The sequence below is a fragment of the Telmatherina bonti genome, assembly GCF_933228915.1.
Source record: "Telmatherina bonti genome assembly, chromosome: 9".
Classification (NCBI taxonomy): Eukaryota; Metazoa; Chordata; class Actinopteri; order Atheriniformes; family Telmatherinidae; genus Telmatherina; species Telmatherina bonti.
The window spans coordinates 15,689,770-15,709,381 of record NC_136627.1 but is presented as its reverse complement, the minus strand read 5'-3'; the positions used below and the strand labels follow the sequence as shown (position 1 = coordinate 15,709,381).

Sequence of the window (19,612 nt, the reverse complement as noted above, 5' to 3'; positions counted from 1 at the left end):
CATCAAACCCCTTCCACAGATGACCTAGTTAAAAAATAGTATTAATGAAATCCCATTTCATCTCCTTATCACGTCTTGACCAGTGATGACAGGTGCAACAGTGTTGCTTCAAAACTCCCAATCATGTGCTGCGTCATCTTTACTGATGACTCACATTACTCATCTAGCAAAGTCACATTGTGATATTACATAACACTATCTGCAGTTATCATGGAGGAGATGAACAGAGCAATAGTTTCAGATGCAAAAACATAACAGAAACACAAGCAAACTGCTCTCTATGTCACCAACTTAATTTAATCACTTTCTCTCCTCCAGCCTCCATTGACGGTTATCTGGCACAGGCAGCTAAAATCACAGCTAGAGGCAGACATTAGCTGACAGCCTGCTGTCAGTTCGCCAGAAAACGCAGCCGCACAGCACACTGAGTAAACTGCAGCACATTCCACAAACCGGCAGACGCACTGAGAGCAAAACAGGACCGATAGACATAAAGACGATGGCACCGGTGGAGTTTGGGAGAGGCAGTGGCGCAGCCTCCGAGCAGAAATGCAGCTGATTTTACCTGCAGAGGAGACATGACATTCCGTGCCCTCTAAAGCCGGCTACAGAACGCTGCTCTCCCTGCAGCTGCTGCAGACGCTCCTCACTAGCTAACACCAGCACAGCAAAGAGAAAGGCAGCAAAAAATCCCATAGGTTTGATAGGTACTGTTCCTAATTCGAGCAAGTAGAGACACTGAGCCGGAAGGATGTGTGGGAGGGAGCGCCAGAGAGAAAAGCACAGAGACGAGTGCAGGACAGGGAGGAAGAGTGCAGGTGGAATGCACAGCTTCAGTAGATGGAGAACGATGGCTAAGACGATGGTTATTATTAGACTAGACAAGGATGATCCCAACTCATTTTTCTAAACAACTTTTAACCGTACTTTTATCAGGATAGTCCCACACAATTATCTGCCTAACTGCAGGGTTTTGTTTGTTCTAGTAACTTTATTACAGAATTCAGAAACAGATCACAGTTTGTTGTCTTTCGCATCTTTGTTGTATTTAGAAAATACTGTTAATATAATTTGACATCATCAAAGCAGGACACAGTAAACAAGCACATTTTTTCATGTCTTGCTTCCTCGATACAGTTACCTGTTATGGTCCCATTTATTTATGTCTTTATGCATTTCTAGATTTAGCTATTTCTACAATAGTTTATTTCTCTGTGTCTTTGCTGTAGAAAAATCCAGGCAACACTTATACAAAGAAATATGAAACAAATAAATATGGTTTATTTTTTTGGTTTGAAAGAAGAAAAAAAAATCTTTTTCATGATTCTTATAGAATTCTGAAACAAAGTAAAAATGGGCTGTTTGTCATCTTAAGTTAATATTTGAAATAATTAAACTAGAAAAATGACCCATGTAGAGAAATAGATGTTTACATATAATTTGTTAGATTTCCGTGAGCTGGAAGTTGCCATTTCCTGCTTTGTGTGTTGTCAAAAGGTTGATATAATATCATATTAGTGCAGCAGTGCAGTGGTTCCCAAACCCTTAGGATAAAATATGTTGGTGTTCAACAGGTTTTTTGGATTCTTCCACTGTGCTCTGGTCAAAATCTGGCATTATGCAACAACTTGTTGTTTTCCTGTTTGTCGCAACACTGCAATTTGGTGCATTAATAACAACAACTGGTCGGAAGTGTGGACCAGAATGTCAGATGCAAAGACTACTTGTGTGATATACTGTATCAAATGTTTGATCCTGCGCTCATCTCTAAAGGTAAGACTTATCAGAGTCCTAAAGTATAAAGTAGTTTTGGTTTGCTGCAGTGAAAACGCAACCCTAACCCTAATGCGCACCCATAATAATTACCTCAGAGCCTATGACCCACAATTATTTCCCAATTAGATCCAGACGTGGCCCACTGAACTGTGACCTGCACAGTGATGCTCTTTAAGAGGGTTTATTTCCAGCTCAACTTGCCTCATATTGCACTAAATCATAAGGTAAAGTAATTTAATCAGTAGATGAATGAATTAATAGCCATTAAAAAATAAATAAATGCAGAAATAATTATGTAATTATTTTTTTCAACATTTTTAGTATTTGCATGATTAAATGAAAATGAAACAATTATGTAGTCATCACTTTGAATAATAATAAAATAAATATTTCTGAAATAATTCATTTGGAAATATTTAATTAATATACTAATACTAACTGAATTAACTAATATACTAATATTAGTTAATTCAGCTATCATTTTATAGAAATATTTTGAGTCATTAAAAATATTTATTAAATTTTTATTTGATTTAAAAAAAAATTATATTATTGTTCCTATAATTGTTTAAAACGTTGCATATGGTTTAAACTGTATGCAAATATAATTTTCAATTTTTGTTAAAAACCCACATATAAGTATTACAGCTTTATACAATTAAAATGATTTTGCAAAATTCCAATACACCAATAGATTTGTTTCCATGTCCATTTTCCCACAAACTGATGGGGTCAGTTACGTAAGCATGAAATAAAAGAAAGATCACATCAGAAATGTGTCTCTACCTAGATAAGGTGGCAGCACGAAGCAAAAAGGCAAACATTTGCATATCACTATAAAATCCTACTTATTCTGGATGCTGTTGTTTCCTGACATATGCAAATCTTGAAAAGCTTCCTCAATGGCTTTTTCTTTGGTTTTGCTGCTTTATGTAAAACATACCAGGATATGTGAAGATGCTCAGGCACTTACACACCCAGTTCAGTTACTGTTTTAATATCCAGGATTGTGACTTTTGCTGCTGAAACAACACATAGCATCGACCACAGCTGTTAATTATACAGCTTGCCTCTCAACTCAGAGGGAGGCTGTGAGGAGAAGAAATACCAGCCAGTATGAGAGGAAGATACATGTAGCCAGTTTTAGATGTTAAAATACAAAGAAAGCCAATAAAAGGGAGAGATTATACTAACAAATATGTATTTGTACAGCTGGCTGAGCACAAAGGAGTCGTCTATGGTCTTTTGTCATTTACAGGCAGACATTTACATGTTTGTGAACGGTGCTATTTGTCCATGTAAATCCGGTTTTCAGGAAAATGCACAGAAATCAGTTTTTTTCTGTTGTACCAAGAATAAACTGCCCCCTAGTGGAGAAAACAAGCAAGGAGTATTATGTTGTCCTTCCTTTGTGGAAAAATGTGTACATAAGCTGACAGGCTGCTGTAAACAGGGAGAAAAAGCAGTTTTCCAGATTATAACTCAATTATAAAACAGTTTAATCAAAGAACCAGGTCATTTGATATTTTATTATTTAGTGTGTATATTTGTTTTTGTTTTTTTTACACATGAAACCTTTCCTTTGAAAGCAGGTTTTTAAGTCTGTCTTTCATTAATGTAAGATGGATTGAGTGCAGATGTAAACAAAAGCAACACCATGTAAACCATGCTGCTCACCTTTCCTCTCGAATTAATGGTGTCAAGAAACGGCTGTTGTCATCCTCATGGCTGCTCTGCAGACTGCTTTGCTGACTGCTTTGCTGGCTGCTGCATGGTGGAGAGAAATAACTACATGTAATTTGATGTAAATTCTGTACTAGGCTTAAATACTATCATTAAAGTACAACTTAATTAGACATTTAAAAGAAAAACATGACATGGTAACACTCAACTTCTAAAGTACAAAACTCTTTTCCTTTACTGTCCATGCACATGTTTAAAGATAACACTAGATGGCGCTATATGATTCTGGCTCTGCTAATGATGAGCTCTTTCCTGAAAAACAATATATGGCTATTGTTGAGCACATAAATGACTTTTTTAAAGGAGAAACACAAGAATAAAATGGGCAATTTTTGTACACAAATATTATCTAAGAAATCTGTAACTCTCTTATTCAAAATGAGGCACACATAGATTATAAATAGAATAGGTTAGAGATTGAAATCGGCTTACTTCTGTAAAATGATCTCATCAGTGTTTTTTTTCGTTAAGTCTACAACAATAATCCCCCTCCAGAACTGTCTTGCTAAACTCTGACTGACATTTCTAAAAATGCACTAAAAACATGCAAGGTTTGGTCTCAGGCATTCGTTGGTCTCTCTGTTTAAAAGCAGCAACATTCCCACAAAGACGAAACTTTTCAGCCATGGTAAAAACATTCTATTTATTCATGTGATGACTAATGTAAAATTTCTTAATGTACATCACCAAGTCAACCTTGAAACTGTCTGGAGCCCCCTCTGGAGAGGCCCACCTTGCACTCTGAAAGCCTGAAGTCGAAGCAATACCTACTTGAGTGAGTTAGCACTGACCATTACTTTTTCTGAGTGAATAATTTCCATTTTAACTTTCTGCTGTAATTCCCGTCCCACACTTTGACATTTAAGAATAAAGCCGTTCCGTTGAGAAATCTTTCACTATTCACTCAAGACCCATGACACCGTTATCAGCGTCCTAAAGAGCATCTGCCTGAAAAAGCCTTAAGGGATGCTATTCTGTATGCAAGATGGACATTTGTGGTTGATATTATTTTCCTGTGGAGGATGTGGTTTGGAAATCAGTTTCACAGCCAATAGGGCAATTGTGTCAACTGTGACTCCTATATAACTATATAAAAACAAAGAGATATGTCTGTTTTAACACAGTATTAACATTTTCTTAACTATTTGGAGCACACATTTTATTTAAAAGCAGTTTTTTTGGTAAACATTTGGCTGTAAAGGAAATTTTAACTTTTTATCAATTGCTTTCATCTGTGAAAATGTTCTTTAAAGTATCACACTTTAAAACCTTTATTTATACACATAGTCCCATTTAGACAATCCTGTTTAACTAACATGCATGTCTTTGGATAAACATTGACTCGAACTACTCATCTTTGCTCATGCTTCATTGTCTGTTAACTGCTCACTGGAGGGTGGACAGACCCACTGTAAAATATTATGTGTTTATGTGCTGGTGTTACGCAAATCTTTATTCTTGTACCTCTGACCTTTTGAGCATTTAAAATGACAAGAAGAGAAAGCTGACTTGGCACAGGCTCTAGCTGAATTATTCATAACTCATACACAATTAATAGAGTATGCTTTTTCAACATGACAGCAAGGAGGCTTAATTTATTCCTAACAATTTTATACTAAATAAATTACAACCATTGCAAAAACATAAAAATATGCAACATAAACCATTATAGGTACACAGATGAATAATGTTCCAAGAGAGGGCCTTTGTATTGTCATCTGCCCTGATCCGAGGTCATAATCCAGGATCAATTCTTCTTCAACATGAAGAAAATGCTGTTTCAGCAAACCAGCATATCTTTTTCTCCTGCTGTACTTTTCAAATTTCACCCAAAAAAACAAACATATGCAAACCGTTGTATTGTCTACTATAAAGCTTGGTAAGAGGGTTTCAAGACTAAAATATTTAACTGCTTGGATAAGGTGGCGGCAGTGGGGAGAGAACTACTACACCACTTCCTCAAAATAGCTCAGCTTTTATCAGACTGCAAAACAGCAGATTCCACAGTGTCTGAAAGCCTCCAAGGTTCTTAGACGAACAATCTTATACACAACCAAGTCATGCATCACAAAACGGAACAGGGTAAAGAGAAAATACCCCCTCTTTAATACTTAAGTTTAAGTACCAGTACATAAAAAACAACCAGGTCTTGACCAGGTCATTCAATCAGTTAAATACAACCCCACATGCAATACAACACATGACATAATCCCACTGTTAAAATTTATTGAGTTAAAACTTAACCAAAATGGAAAAGCAGTAGGGTGGGAAATGAAATATAAAAAAAAGAAAAAAAAATCAAATGTCAGGATTTTTTGCTTCATATTTTTAAAATATTTTTTTTAAACAAAAAAAAAATTGATTTTTTTTTTCAAATAAATAAAAATAATCCATTATAATTTTTTTGTTTTTATTGATCTTTTTACTTGTCTTCTTAGGCAATATAGCAGCACAATGATTGTCTGGCTACTGTGTTGTTTTTTCCTAATTGAAATGACATAAAGAATAACTAGCAAAAATTCACAATATCAAGGAATCACAATTAAATTGAATCGGCACCAAAAAAAAGTCAATCGAATCGGGACAAAAACCAAATTGTCACAGCTCTAAAAAGTAGTGTGTAAAAAACTAGAAACACTTATTGATTTCTGAGAAAAAAAGTTACTGAAATTCACACGATTAACATACAACCAGGAAATGTGAACACCTCTGTAAATGCACAAGTTTTGTCAGTTTGCCAATTAGGAGGAAAGACATCAGCTATGATCTCAGAGAAGGAATCGTTGCTTCCTATCAGTCTGAGAAAAGTTAAAGGAGCACTTCCTAACTATTCAGATTCCATTATTCTGTGATAAACAAGTGAGCTGATGGTCTTCTCAGGAGTGGACATCCCAGCAAGTTCATTCCAAAATTGGACCGCAGAGAAATAGCTAAATAAAGACTTTATTGCTTTCAGTTAGCATGATCAATAATGAGGTAATGAAAGTACAATTTGAAAGTGACTGAATAAGTGTCTTTGAAAAAGTTGCAATTGGTAAGTTTCTTTAGTTACTAGTAGAGGTCGAGCGATATGGGTTTTTCAGGACCGATACCGATACCGATTATTAGTGGTTAGAAGAGGCCTATAACCGATATTTGGAGCCGTCATTCATTTGCAGTAAAAGTGTAAAAATTGAATAATGCAAACACTGAACTTCATTGTAATGCCTAAAGCATGTTTATTGAGTGAAACAAATAGAAAATAATAGCTCCAGAAGTGCCTGAATTTCCTACCCTCAGAAACATCTCTTATAAAGTTGAATAAAATGAGTCTGAAATTTTTCCACAGAAAATGCAGTAAAATTAAAAACTACAATGACTTGTCTTTCAAACACAACAAAAATACAGGGAGTTCTCAGGCTCAGCAGCACCTCTTGTAAAGTTGAATAAAAACTTAAACAATAGCTCCCTGAATTTTTTCACAATAAATAAAATAAAATTTCAATATAACTGAAATAATTTAACTTTGTTTTAACTTCAAACAAAAACAAAAAGTGCAGGAGTTCTCAGGCTCAGCATTATCCCTAGTAAATGCAAATAAAAACTTGCTTCCAGGGATTTTATAGTAATAGTATATGAAACAAAGTTAAATAAAATTTGCACAGAAATGTGTCAAAAGCTGAATGTCACTGATTTGGCAACGTAGTGGGATACGTTGCCTAGCAACGCTTTGTTTGGCGTGGGGAGAGGGGGCTCTCTGCTGAGTGCAGCTCTTGTTGCACTAACAGTGACTATCACTGCCCTATGACAACGTTCTCTAGCTTTATTTATTAAATAAAACCTTGCCATCTCTCTACTGAATCCACCATCATTCAGACTGACCGGAAGAAAAACTCCGCCTTTCCCTCTTCTCTTTTCTCGCTCCAGACAAGCGGCAGGAGCGTTAGGAGTGTTTTGGGCGTCGGACACAAAAGTGGCAGTTTAGTGACCAGGGTCGAGCGTTTTCTCTGAACACACCGTTATAAAACTTTTTCAAATTTTCGGAGCGGAACGCTCAAAACATGATGCGAGAAAGCTCCACCCCCCTTTGCCGCGCCTCCACATAGACTTTTCATGGAAACCTGCCGCTCTTGACGCTCAAAACGCGTTTGGTCTGAACACACCATTAGCGCTCCCTAAAACAAGTGAACTAAGTTTTTTATGCACTCTCTCCTAATCACACACACATGCTTTTCTATCATGGACTGTTTCCATCTCGATATTATCAGCAGTCTTCTTTTAAATAATTCACAGACATGTTGGGACGTAAGTTAGCAGAGCTACCGCTAAGGTTTACTCTGCTCTTACGTTATTCTGCTGCTCACTGTAACGTTAGTAGTAGTTGTGAGATGCAGAGGACTGGGACGTTTATTACAATTTCGGAAGGGCTTTCTGCATTTACCTTTGACATGTGTTTTCTTTCCGGATCTTCTCACACAAGAAAACTTTTCTTCTCACTCTCCAGTGTGTGAGGACAACTTCTTCTTTGGAGGCTCTGCCTCTGCTGCTTAAAGTGGAACTATTATGTGCATTTCAGGCTAATTTATTTTTATTTCTGAGACCAGAAGGGCTGGGATTGATCAAGTTATTGTCACAAATCGCTTTATTTACTTCAGAACGACCCTCTCCGTAGGTTGTCAGATCAGCCTGTGGGCAAAACGAGTGGATTGAGACTCTTCCACATTAAGCCCCGCCTCCCGCCACTGCACTACATCGGGAGCGCGCACCGCAACTGCTTTCCCCGTCATTGTAACATCTCATAAACAGAAGGATTAGGCTAATATGAAGTCAATAAAAAAAAACAAAATACAATGTCAACACATAGCATACAGCCCTACATGTTCGAACCTGAATCAGACCCTGAAAACAAAGTGGAAAACAGAAACCCACAGCAACGAATGCAGCAGGATGTCACTCTTTGGTAAACTCACCAGCCATCGTTGGAAATAACTTTATCCGACGTTTTCCACCCGCCTGATGTATTTGTACATGCCCTTGTTAACCAGTAGAAGGTAACCAATCACCGAACCTTATCCCTCGGGACGTCACAAGGATTTCGAAGTAGAAAAAACTCTCTAAAACGACGCGTTTTTCGTCGCCATGGAAACCGAACGGAGAGAGTGCTGGAACTCAAACTCAAACTCAAACACGCGTTTAGGTGATAAAAAACGGTGCCGTTCACATGTCTGATGAGGATTCAACACTGTAACACTGTAGAAAGCTCAGAAAACTTGAAATACCATAATAGCATCCCTTTAACCAATCAGAGGACGGGGTGAATAGTGCAGGAGACAGCAGGCAGGAAAGAGAGGCGCGGCTGCATCTGAGCCGAAAAAACCCATTTTTAAATTTATTTCTTCATATCGGCCGGTTGGATTAAAAAAAAAAACTGATGCCGATATACGTAAAATTGCCAAATATCGGTGCCGATAATCAGCCCGATAATCAGTCGACCTCTAGTTACTAGATTGTAGTAGTAAGACTTCGGTCTGCAAAGTTACATCTGAACAAAGGGCAGAACTTCTGGTATAATATCCATTGAACAGACAGGAGCAAAGTAAAGAACATTTGTCAAAATGGAGTGTCTTCTGTATTACAGATGGCACTGTGATGGAGGTGTAATGATTTTTTCCAGCCCGAGTACCAGGAAACACTGCTGTCATTTTAATCAACTATGAATTCCTATGTATATCAAAATCAAATAGTCAAACTGTAAACCATCACTTCAAAAGCTAAACATTGACTAATGTTGGGTCATGCAACAGGTATAAGAGAAAAGCTACAATAAAACGGCTGGGATGTGTTGGAATTACAGTGCTAAAATGGTCCAGTCAAAGTTCAGACCTCAATCTGACTGAAACACTGTGTGGGGGACTTAACAGTGCTGTGTGTGAACACATGCTAACAACACATGCTTGATGAAATGAAATATTTAGCAAAAAATAAAGGCTGGATAACATGAGGAAAATATGTAATGTGTCTGCAGCAAGAATATACTGTAAATTGTGTTTTAAACAGCACAGATATCAACACTAATGCCACTTTTGAATCTGCTGGTTTCACCGAAAGCACAAGCTGCCTCACCCTTTTTCACAGGCTCTGTAGTAGGTGGAAAAAAATTTCCTTAAAAATAATTATTTTGCAATGGACTGGCGAGCTGTCCAGGGTGTACCCCGCCTTTCGTCCTAAGACTGCTGGGATAGGGTCCAGCTTCCCTACGACCCTGAACTGGATTAAGCAGTGAGGAAAATGAATGAATAAATAATTATTTCAGCTCTAGAGGCCTTTATAAGACCGTTGCTGGACAGGAAGGGGTTCAAAGACAGGAGTTGACAGAGCAAAGACTTTAGACCTGGATTCAAGCCTGTGCCAGCTGCATCTATTGCAGTCTCTGTAGGAGTACATTCACATCAGCCTTTTTGATTCGAATCCGACTCCGTTTGCTCGGAAAGTCTGCTTCGTTTGGGGAGCTGTGAATGCGCCAAACGAATTCTGATTCAGACCAAAGAAGCAAATGCAGGTCTCTGCCCGTCTCAAGCGGACCAAATACAGGAAGCGGACTACAAAACAAAAAAGTAATTTCCTTGATTTGACGTAGCACTGCATTGCGAGTAAATACATAGCTATTGCGTTAATGTCTTTTCCTACATTTTTGCTATATTTATTAGTATTTTTGTTGCATTTTCTTCTTTTTGTGTCTGGTTTTCTGGCTTAATTAAAGAAAACAAAAAACAAATCCTTTCATTAAACATTTTGTCTCTGTAGTATTGAAAGTAGTATTGAACATTGAGCATCCTTCCTTAGTATTGGTATCAAGTTTTAAATGTGAGTAAAACCTGCAAACTACCACTTGAACATAAAACATCTGTTAAATATAAAACCTACCCTGAGCTGGAACCTAATCAGCCTTTTGTGATAATGCTCATGTTCATATCACAGTCATTTTTTTCATGTTTGATTGTGGAGACTCTGCAAGCTATATCATAGTGTAAAGCTTTTTTATTCAATACATTACTTTGAGCTTAATTTTTGTTAAATATTGACTTAACCTTTTCTCGTGTGGTCTTTGTATTTGGTCCTGATACATGAAACGCAGATCTGTACAACAGAAAGCAGGTGTACTTTCTTTTCACTTGAAAGCATGTTTACCACATGAGGAACTGAGGAAGGGAACAAAATTAGAAGTGCAGCAGTGACGTTACATAGCAACAATTGTTATAATTTAACAAAGAGATGCAAGAAAAAGGAAGACTAAGCTGTGTTGTAAAATGTGTTACTAAGTTTCCACTGTTGAGGAGAAAAAGAAGATTAAAATCTAAACGCAGAAATGCTCACAATTTTACCATCAGTTACAAAACCTTTATGGAGTCAATGCACTTGAAGAATAAAACTGATTCACATTTCATTTCACGCAAGTGAAAGCTGCAGCTTCACCAGAAGTTTCCCTTCGGTAAAGCATTTCAGATCATCTCTGAGACAACCTGACTCAAAGCATTTTACAGGACTCTACATCAAATCAATCAAAATCATATCAAAGATACTTTATTTATCCCCGAAGGGAAATCAATCCACTTTATCACACTCTTTCAGCAAACTATTTACCTTAAAGACAAAGCCACAGTAAACCTTTCAATCATGGAAATGTTTTAAATACTTACAACATTTCAAAGACGCTTCCAAAGATAGAAGACGATCTTAAGATGGTTCGCATGAGACCACAAATATCTAGTTAGAGAAAAATGCTCTTTCATGTTTGTACATTAACTGGACAGTTCTTCTACTAAAAAAAGAAAAAAAACTGTGTAAGCATCGTTGTGTGCAACATATTAACCAAGAACTGTTTTTTGGACTGAACAGAGATGATAATTGAGTCACATAATAGTTTTCCGCCCTTTGATCTAAAGGCAAAAGCAAAGTCTTGAACTAACAAAAATTCTTTTTGTTCTTCAGAACAAACATAATTTTGCTCAAAGTTTTCCAGATCAAAAAACAGAAAAGGTCTGAACCAGGTTCTGCATTGTTTTATTTAGCAGTGTAGTTCATATAATCTGTCTTCTTTAACATATTCTTGTAATATTACTGTGTAAACATAAAGAAAGTTGTGTTAGCACAAGCATAATAATGCCTAGTCAAAGACTCTTTTAATGTACACAAACATTTTCCAAAACCTTTGCTTTCAACGCACTAAAACTGAGTTTGAATAAGTCCATTTTTACAACAGCAGGTCCCAGTATTTTTTCCTAAACAGTCACTGGCAGATAACTCCCTGTTCATTTGAAATATGGTTATTAGCATGTAAGCTAAGCTGGAGGCAGGTCAAAAATGCAGACAAAAAGTTTAAAACATGTTAACATAATTTAAGTAGATAACATAAATGCAGCTTAACAGACATTACAGCCTGATAGTTATGATCCTTGTCCTTTTTGTTCTATTTTAAAAGGATAATATGATCATCAAGAAGTTAGATGATAATACTAATGACATATTATGTTGAATATCAAGGAAACTTTCTGTAACTCATATTTTAGACAGAACTGTAGTGACACTGTGTGAGAAGGAACAGACAAACCATCCCTGACAATCTTAAAGGCTGCCGTTGGATGTTTTGTACTCAAACTTTGAAGTTTGATTAATTTGATTCATGCAAATGTCTGCACTAATATGCTGTATGAATCCTCCTTCATAAGCACGGGTGGTTCATAGATGAGACAGGGCACCAATTTCATCATGTGTCTTTTCACTTCTGATAAAATACAGTTAAAGGAAATAAGCCAAGGATAATACTAAGACTGGAATAGCCTTTCTTTGACACTATCAGCTTGTAACATCTGTTTAGTAGATATGCACTGTGTCTGCAGGAATTTTCAAATTACTAATTAAATAAATTATCAAAGACATATGTTTTTTAATTTTTTAATCAATACATTTTTAATGATAATGAATCTAAGGCACCTAATAATGACTTGACTTTAGATTTTTTTTTCCTTTCAAGAGAAGCTGGAAAACATAGTTCTGTACAGGACTCACAAAGTGATGCAATGATTAGAAATGCAAATGTACTCAAAACAGCACCAACGTAGATTAATCCGTCATTCTGTACAAATTCCAGTTTTAAAACCCAAAATGTATTAAATCTGTGCAAACATACAAACTAACAGTGTGAGACTACAGAATGAAGCAATCACAAATGTGGCATACTTCCCATCCTCCTAAAGATGTTTTTGTATGGAGATTATCTACAGATATGTCCAGAAATAATCAAGCTAATCAAGATACTAGAACAAGCAAGAAATGCAAACCCCAGTTAGTCCACATTTCTGGAAAATGCATTAATAAACCAGAACATACAATTTTCAAAACGGAACAGATGCATTGATTGTAACTCATGTCAGGATCCAAAAGAAAGAGAGAGAGAAAGAAAGAAAGAAAAGCACCTTTTCCTCTAGACGTCACATTATACTCACTCTGCTTCAAAATAATTTGGTAAAGAAAACACTAAAATCTGGATTATTTATACAACACATTTATCGTTCTGTAGATGCCTTTTGGCAGACAAATGAGGAGGGAGTACATTCTATTAACTCCAAAGTACTGGATTAAACAGCACAGCGCCTGTTAAAACAGTCCATGTCATGCTGTGTGGAAAGGAACAGCAGCTTTACTCCACAGTAAACATAAATTGATCTCCCTATCACCGGGAATGTCAGCAGACAGAGCTTTCATTAACAACATTCCTGTATTCAGAACACACTACGGTGTTGTCAACACACAGAACACTCCCTCTATGCTTCATGTGTCTCCCAGTTACCTGAGATATCCATTTCTGCTAAGTATAGCACGGAAAGCTGGCAGTTAACATCTCCACAGCTAACCTCGGCTTTTAGCTTGAAAACATTTGACTCTCAACAACACCCCCCTCTCCTCCCTCCTTTTTTTTTAAAAACTATGAAGACTTGTAATTATGTTGTCTCTTAACGTCTTAAATGGCATTATTAAAACACTACTGAGGAACAGATGGGTAAAATGTTCAGCTTGCTCTCTCTCTTTTTTGCTTTTCAGTTGGCAACTAAACAAAACTGCAATGACATATAAGGATTATCTTATGTCAATGATGTGACATCATTATGAAGCACAACTGCATAGTGCCTACATAGATCTCTGCATAGTAACGTTACAGACTGTGACTTTGGTACAGTCAGAAAAATACATCCATGACCACTACAAGTCACAAAATAACCTTAGTATAATTATTATATGAGCTGCTCTGTAAACCAATTATACCCAGTTTATTGTTAGGCACTGACTAAATAGACTTTTGCCAGCACACTTTCGTCCAGATTTCTTGAACAACCTAATATGAGTCCACATGTGAAATTAGTGGGGCTCTGAAGGACATGCCGTCTGTTTCTGTTTCTTTAAAATAACCAATTAATAAATGCATGTGTTCATTTTTTTTAAGTAGGAAGGTGAGTTTAACATATATATTTTTTAATTGCTTTAACTTTGATGGCAAATTTAACTTGCTGATCCTCTGACCTTTTGTCAAGTGACACCATCCTTTGGTCCATCTCACATTTCAGCTTTGCACCTGAAAGGAAGTAATCTATTGATTTTGCAAACCCTTTGACCTCTCTATTGTATTTCTTTCAGTGCAACCTTTACATGACCCTGCAGTGTCACCTTAACCCTTTAATTCAAACAAACTGTATCTGGTTTCTGTGGTTGTGTGCTCAAGAAGATGCAATCTTCCAATACGGTTAACCCGCAGGCAAAGGTCTGCACTCTGGTGACTCCTGTCTTGTGCTGCAATTAATTGTTATATTAGCAGTTCAAGTGTGTGGACGAAGTGTTTCTTAGGAGTATGACATGAACATAAATAGTCACTAAAGCTTACAGGTTATCAAATTGAGTATTCCCTAAACTAATTGCAAAGGAAAAACAAGTAGCTGATATTCAATTCATCACACTGAAGCCTTAGTCTACTGGAATCAGTTAGCATGGATAAGAAACAATAGACCAGAGACATACAGAGGAAAAAGAGACAAAGTAAAAAACTAAACATACAGAGTTCCACCATCAGTGTTAAACCGATGCATACGTTTTCTATTTCAAATTTAACAAGACTGTAATGAAACAGTTTTGGCCGATGCATTAATTGCCTGTTCAACTGTCTATGACACCATGACAACATTTTAAGTCTCCTCACGTTAGTAAGACATCACATAAGTGCAGGTAGCAGGAGCACAAAGCAGCATGGAGGTTTTAGGGAAGATGTTTGTAAAAGAAGGAGGAAAGGGGAAGAAGACATGAGGAGAAAGGGCCCATACCAACCTGCTGTCACTGCCTTGCTCTTTCTTCTCCCTGACTTTCAGCCACCTCCTCAGCAGGAAACGCTTGCGGCGAGGAGATGCGCTGGGTGTGGAGCAGCTCGACCAGGAAGAAGCGGCGTCTTCATCGCTGGATGGGGTGATCTCAATGGAAGGCAACTGGAGGTACTCCTTTGAGCTTGAGCGAGATCTTACTGTCAGGTGGCTGTTGGTCAGCCGTGCTCTTTCCAGCTCCCGCTCGCTGGGGACGTTCCTCATGCGGCGCATCTTGAAACGCTTGCGGCGGAGAGTTGGGGTCGAAGAACTGGATCGCAAAGAGCCATCTGACACAGGGTTGTTTCCTCCATCTGAATATGCTGGAGCATCTTGTGGAACACTCACCTGGAGCGAAGGAGGTCTAAGAGTGTCTCCCATAACTCCTCTTCTAAAACGTGATGCGGCGAAGGATTGCTGCGTTTGCAAATCTGCAGCTTTAAGGGCTGTTAGCACTGCAAACAGGTTAAAGTTTTTGTGCTAAATAGATGAAGCAAAATTCAGATCTTTTGAGACCTCACATAGCTCCTTGTTTATTTAAAAGCCCTTTCTGAAAAGTCTGCATATCTTGGGCCTGACAAGTCCTCCTGCTGCTCTCAGCTGTTGGTGAATATGTATCAGTTCAACGGCTGGCAAACAGATTGAAGAGCAGTCTTGTGGCCGTAAACTCAGTCACTCAGGCTGGGTAGAAGAGGGCTAGATTAGATAACAAAGGGGCTTCTGTTCTAAGGGCAGCAGATGAAACATGTATAAGGCCTGTCAGGGAGTGTAACACAACTCCTATGCTGGTCCTCCCCGGGGAACTGCAGGCCAAGTTACACACAGACTCTTTTAAACACTGGCTACAAGACTGTCCGAGCAGCCAGAGCTGTTACCTTAGCTGCTGTTGTAAATGTTAAAGGGGAAGACACCAGCTGTCAGCCCTTGAATATTGATGCTGATGTAGTGTACAAGGCTGGGAGGTTGTTTGTTGTCACTTTGTTCTTATTTTGGCAGTCCTGGAGCAGCGGTGGACAGTTGGTCTCACTGGTTCCTGGGCTGAAAGTTGAGGTCCCAATGTGTCGCTGTCTTGTCGCAGATACAGCCTACAGGTAAAAGGGAGGGGGATAGGAGTGCAAGGCACAGGCAGGGCTGAGGGTGATGATGACGAGGTTAAGCCGCCATTCACATACACCACCATACACACAGACAATCAGAGAGGCAGGACATTCTGTACAGGGAACACACACAGGCAGAGTGCAAGATAACCAGGCTGATGTAAACATACAATACCACCACCATTCACCAGCGTACGTTTGTCAATTCCTAACACCTTTCTTCCTAACATGGTGTTAAGTGTATTCAAGACCTTTAAACCTCCTGTCAGACTATAAACAAATCAGAGATAACAACCAACCTGTATGGATCACTGCCATTGTGCAGAGTCGCTGACTGCTTTATGCTTTGAAGGACATTCAAAACAAACAGAAAGGACACATTTGAAAATTAAACAACTATCACAACAATGATTGCTTGTTTAATGATAAGCTCTCTGTGTTTTGCTGAATTTGGTCGAAAACTGTCAACTGTCAAGCAAACAAAGCAAAATTACATAAAATTAGACACAGTAGAAATTATCACAAAACATGCTGTCAGAACTGAGTGGGAGCCTTGTGGAAAACTACATCAAATTACAACAGACACAAAGTCCGTAGTACACATAACCATCTGTGTTTGTCTCTGAACCCACGCCATTAGTGATACTAGAATAATTGTTCGGCACATATGGCTTGCTCCACTGGATATCCATGAGGTGTCACACAAACAGAGTTATACAGTATGCGCCCAGTGACATAGTAATGTCTGGATAGAAATTTCACCTAATACTACTACTGGAGAGGGTGATAGAGTTTAAAATGATATCACAATATTGCAAGGAACTTTGCAATGATTTTATTAATGACAATATAAAAATGGCAAGCGTATAAGTTGTAAGTGCAAAAGTAGCATCATGCTTTCCTATAAACTCTTTAAATCAAAGTACTGTATCATACTGTATCATAGTTGCTTAACACCTTATTTTGACAATAGCTAACATCAATTAGCTTTTAAACTCTGTAAATCCTATATAAGTAGCTATTTATTTGATATCAATATAATCAGAAATATATATACTCTATTTAACTAACTTAATCAAAAGTAGCAATACCATTCCTGGTATTCGCTGTTTCCAATTAAAATTTTTCATCCGTATTTTAATCAGCTATGAAAAGTTTAAAGGGACACAGTGTAACTTTTGACAAACATTAGCCTGCTGTGAGTAATAATTGATCAGTTCAGGGGTCAATATGCAGTGCCTTTTGAGCTCCTCTCCTTAGCAAGCAGAAATGGTAACGTTTTTAGGAGTGGATCCACCTCTCATGGCATCATGTGACCTGGAGCGCTTTGCTTTATAAACACAGAGGGCTCAGCTTTGTGCTACTTCTTCCTCCTCTTCAAACTTTGTCATGGCTTAACAAAGTAAGATGGTGAAATCTGTAGATCGCCTGTTGGACAGAATTATTTTGTGTGGTGTGCTGAGATTATTGGAGTACACTACATACAATATGAACAAAACTTTCATTTACTGATTTTATCTTCTTGTGTTGGGTCTCTTACAAATGAAAAAAATATCTTTAGACTGACAAAAAATCCTTATGTGTTTACCAAGCTTAAGTTAACGCTTTACCTGTTGTGCAAATGTACCTAAATGTAAAGTTCTTTTTCCACATCTTTCAGTCAGCTATGCAGCACTAAAATAAGACCAACTGGAAAAAATCCCATCTCCATGAACATAAGTATATATTTCTAAGATTATGTGGCGTGCTGATTCACCCTATGAAGTCTCTCACTTTGTCATTAGGCGCTTGGTTCAAATGACTCTGGCTCCAATACAATCCTATTAGTAAAGTGTCAACTTAGCTCATGAAATACTGGGCTTTTAACCATTTGAGTTTGAGAATAAGCTGAAATTGTTACTGCCATAAGCACTCTAGGTGCTTTAAACTGCAAGACTAAGCACACAATCCTGAGGGCAACTTGAAAAGGAACTCGCTGCAATAAATCTTTTGTCCCTCTATTAAGGCTGGATGGCCGATTTGCACATCAGGAGGGCTGCAGGCAGTTTGCTCCATCTTAATCCTTCCACTTCAGACATAGTTTATCATCTGGCCTAGGCAGACTCCCTTATTTTAATCTGTATGCTGTATTAATTTTGCAATAAAGGGCAATTATTAAACAGACCAAGATTTTCAGTATCACTCTCCAGCTGTAAAACTTTGGTAATTTCTTGTTGTAAAATGGTTTGGATGAACTTTCAGCTTAAACTGCTGTTCAAAGACCAATGGCTGACCTCCACCTTCTGACAGGGATTAGTTTAAAAAAAAAAAAAAAAGAGGAAGAAAGAAGATGATAAAATTTACAAGGTTAGCTTCAGGAGTACCAGGAGATCTTTAGCTTTAAAAGTTTACAGTCGCCCCTGTTCAAAGCCACACAGGAGTTATTGTTCAAACTGCAAGGAAAAACCGAGATAATTCGATGAATGTCTGTGTCTGAATAAATCAGAGAAGGCAAATTCAAAAACAGACCAAATAACAGATAAAACGTTATTATAACACCTTACCACGGAAAAACTTTTACAAACTACTGAGCTGTAGAATTGTTCTGTTGTTTAAAGTTGTTTGAGAAACAACCTTAAAAGTTATTAATAAAGTTAATAAAATATGATGTACAATTTTTAATTTACAGTCATGAGACTCGACACAAGTGTGAAACCTGAAGCAGGATGTTCCAGATTCCCGAATAGCCAATTAGACATGTGGAGTAGTTTAACTGGTTCAGGGCTCAGAGGCTGAAGCTGCTCAGTGCAGCTGGCCATGGTTTGAGTCCTGGCCTGTGGCTCTTCCCTGCCTATCAAATCTCCTCCCTCTGGTCTTTTCTCTATTCAAGCTACTTTTTAAAATAAATACTAAAAAAAAGCAAAATCCAAGCAAAAAAGACTTAAAGCCTTTCTATTGTGTGTGCAGGTTTACCATCACTGCTATGTGGGCTGAAATGGACAGGTCCAGTGCACTTCTTCTTCCAACCTTCCAGTGAACAGGAGTGTGACAGGACTACATAAAATGATGGCTATACACTTATATCCTAAAGCTGCAATCAAGACTCAAAGATATTTAGTCTTTATTACTGTTGTCTGGACTGAACATAAGAAACACACATGGAAACACAATATCGCCTCCGTCTGTTATAACCAGTGTCATAAATATTGACTGTTCAACCAGGGCTCAGATACTGTCAGGGGGCCATGAAGGAATAAAAAATAAAGCAGCTGCCTGTCAGGTCTAGGAAAGGGTGAAAAATACTTTCCATCATCCAGCTTAGGATATCTCTTGATTAAATCATATTTATTCCATGCACAACACTGTTTCTTTCTTTTTTTTTCTTTTTTTTATCTTGAAAGTGCAAAAAAAAACCATTGCAAACTAAACAAATTTGTTGTCTGATATGTTGCATGGGTGCCAATGCAGAGGATGTCCGAGTGTATCGAGATAACTACACACTGATTGGCTGATCTCTTTTGCGACTTAGCAAGGGCCTCTGTTTTTGTAAATGAAATAGCTTTGGGCAGGTTGGACGGGAAACGCTGAGTAGCTGATGTGGGAGAAGGAAAATAAAAAGGCATTGTGCAAAAGAGGAAG

The 19,612-nt window shown here is 37.7% G+C and overlaps 1 protein-coding gene across 1 annotated transcript in view; it reads right to left on the bottom strand.

The window, feature by feature from the left end:
* The window catches only part of gramd1bb (GRAM domain containing 1Bb), a gene marked incomplete at its 5' end in the record, with an annotated part of 80,368 nt that extends 65,090 nt beyond the window's left edge, over positions 1 to 15,278 (bottom strand). Inside the window, 2 exons of the mRNA XM_079246240.1 lie at positions 3,454 to 3,543; positions 14,869 to 15,278. Of these exons, the coding sequence (XP_079102366.1) occupies positions 3,454 to 3,543; positions 14,869 to 15,278 (500 nt within the window). The remainder of the gene's footprint in view (positions 1 to 3,453; positions 3,544 to 14,868) is intronic.
* Positions 15,279 to 19,612: the final 4,334 nt, after the last annotated feature.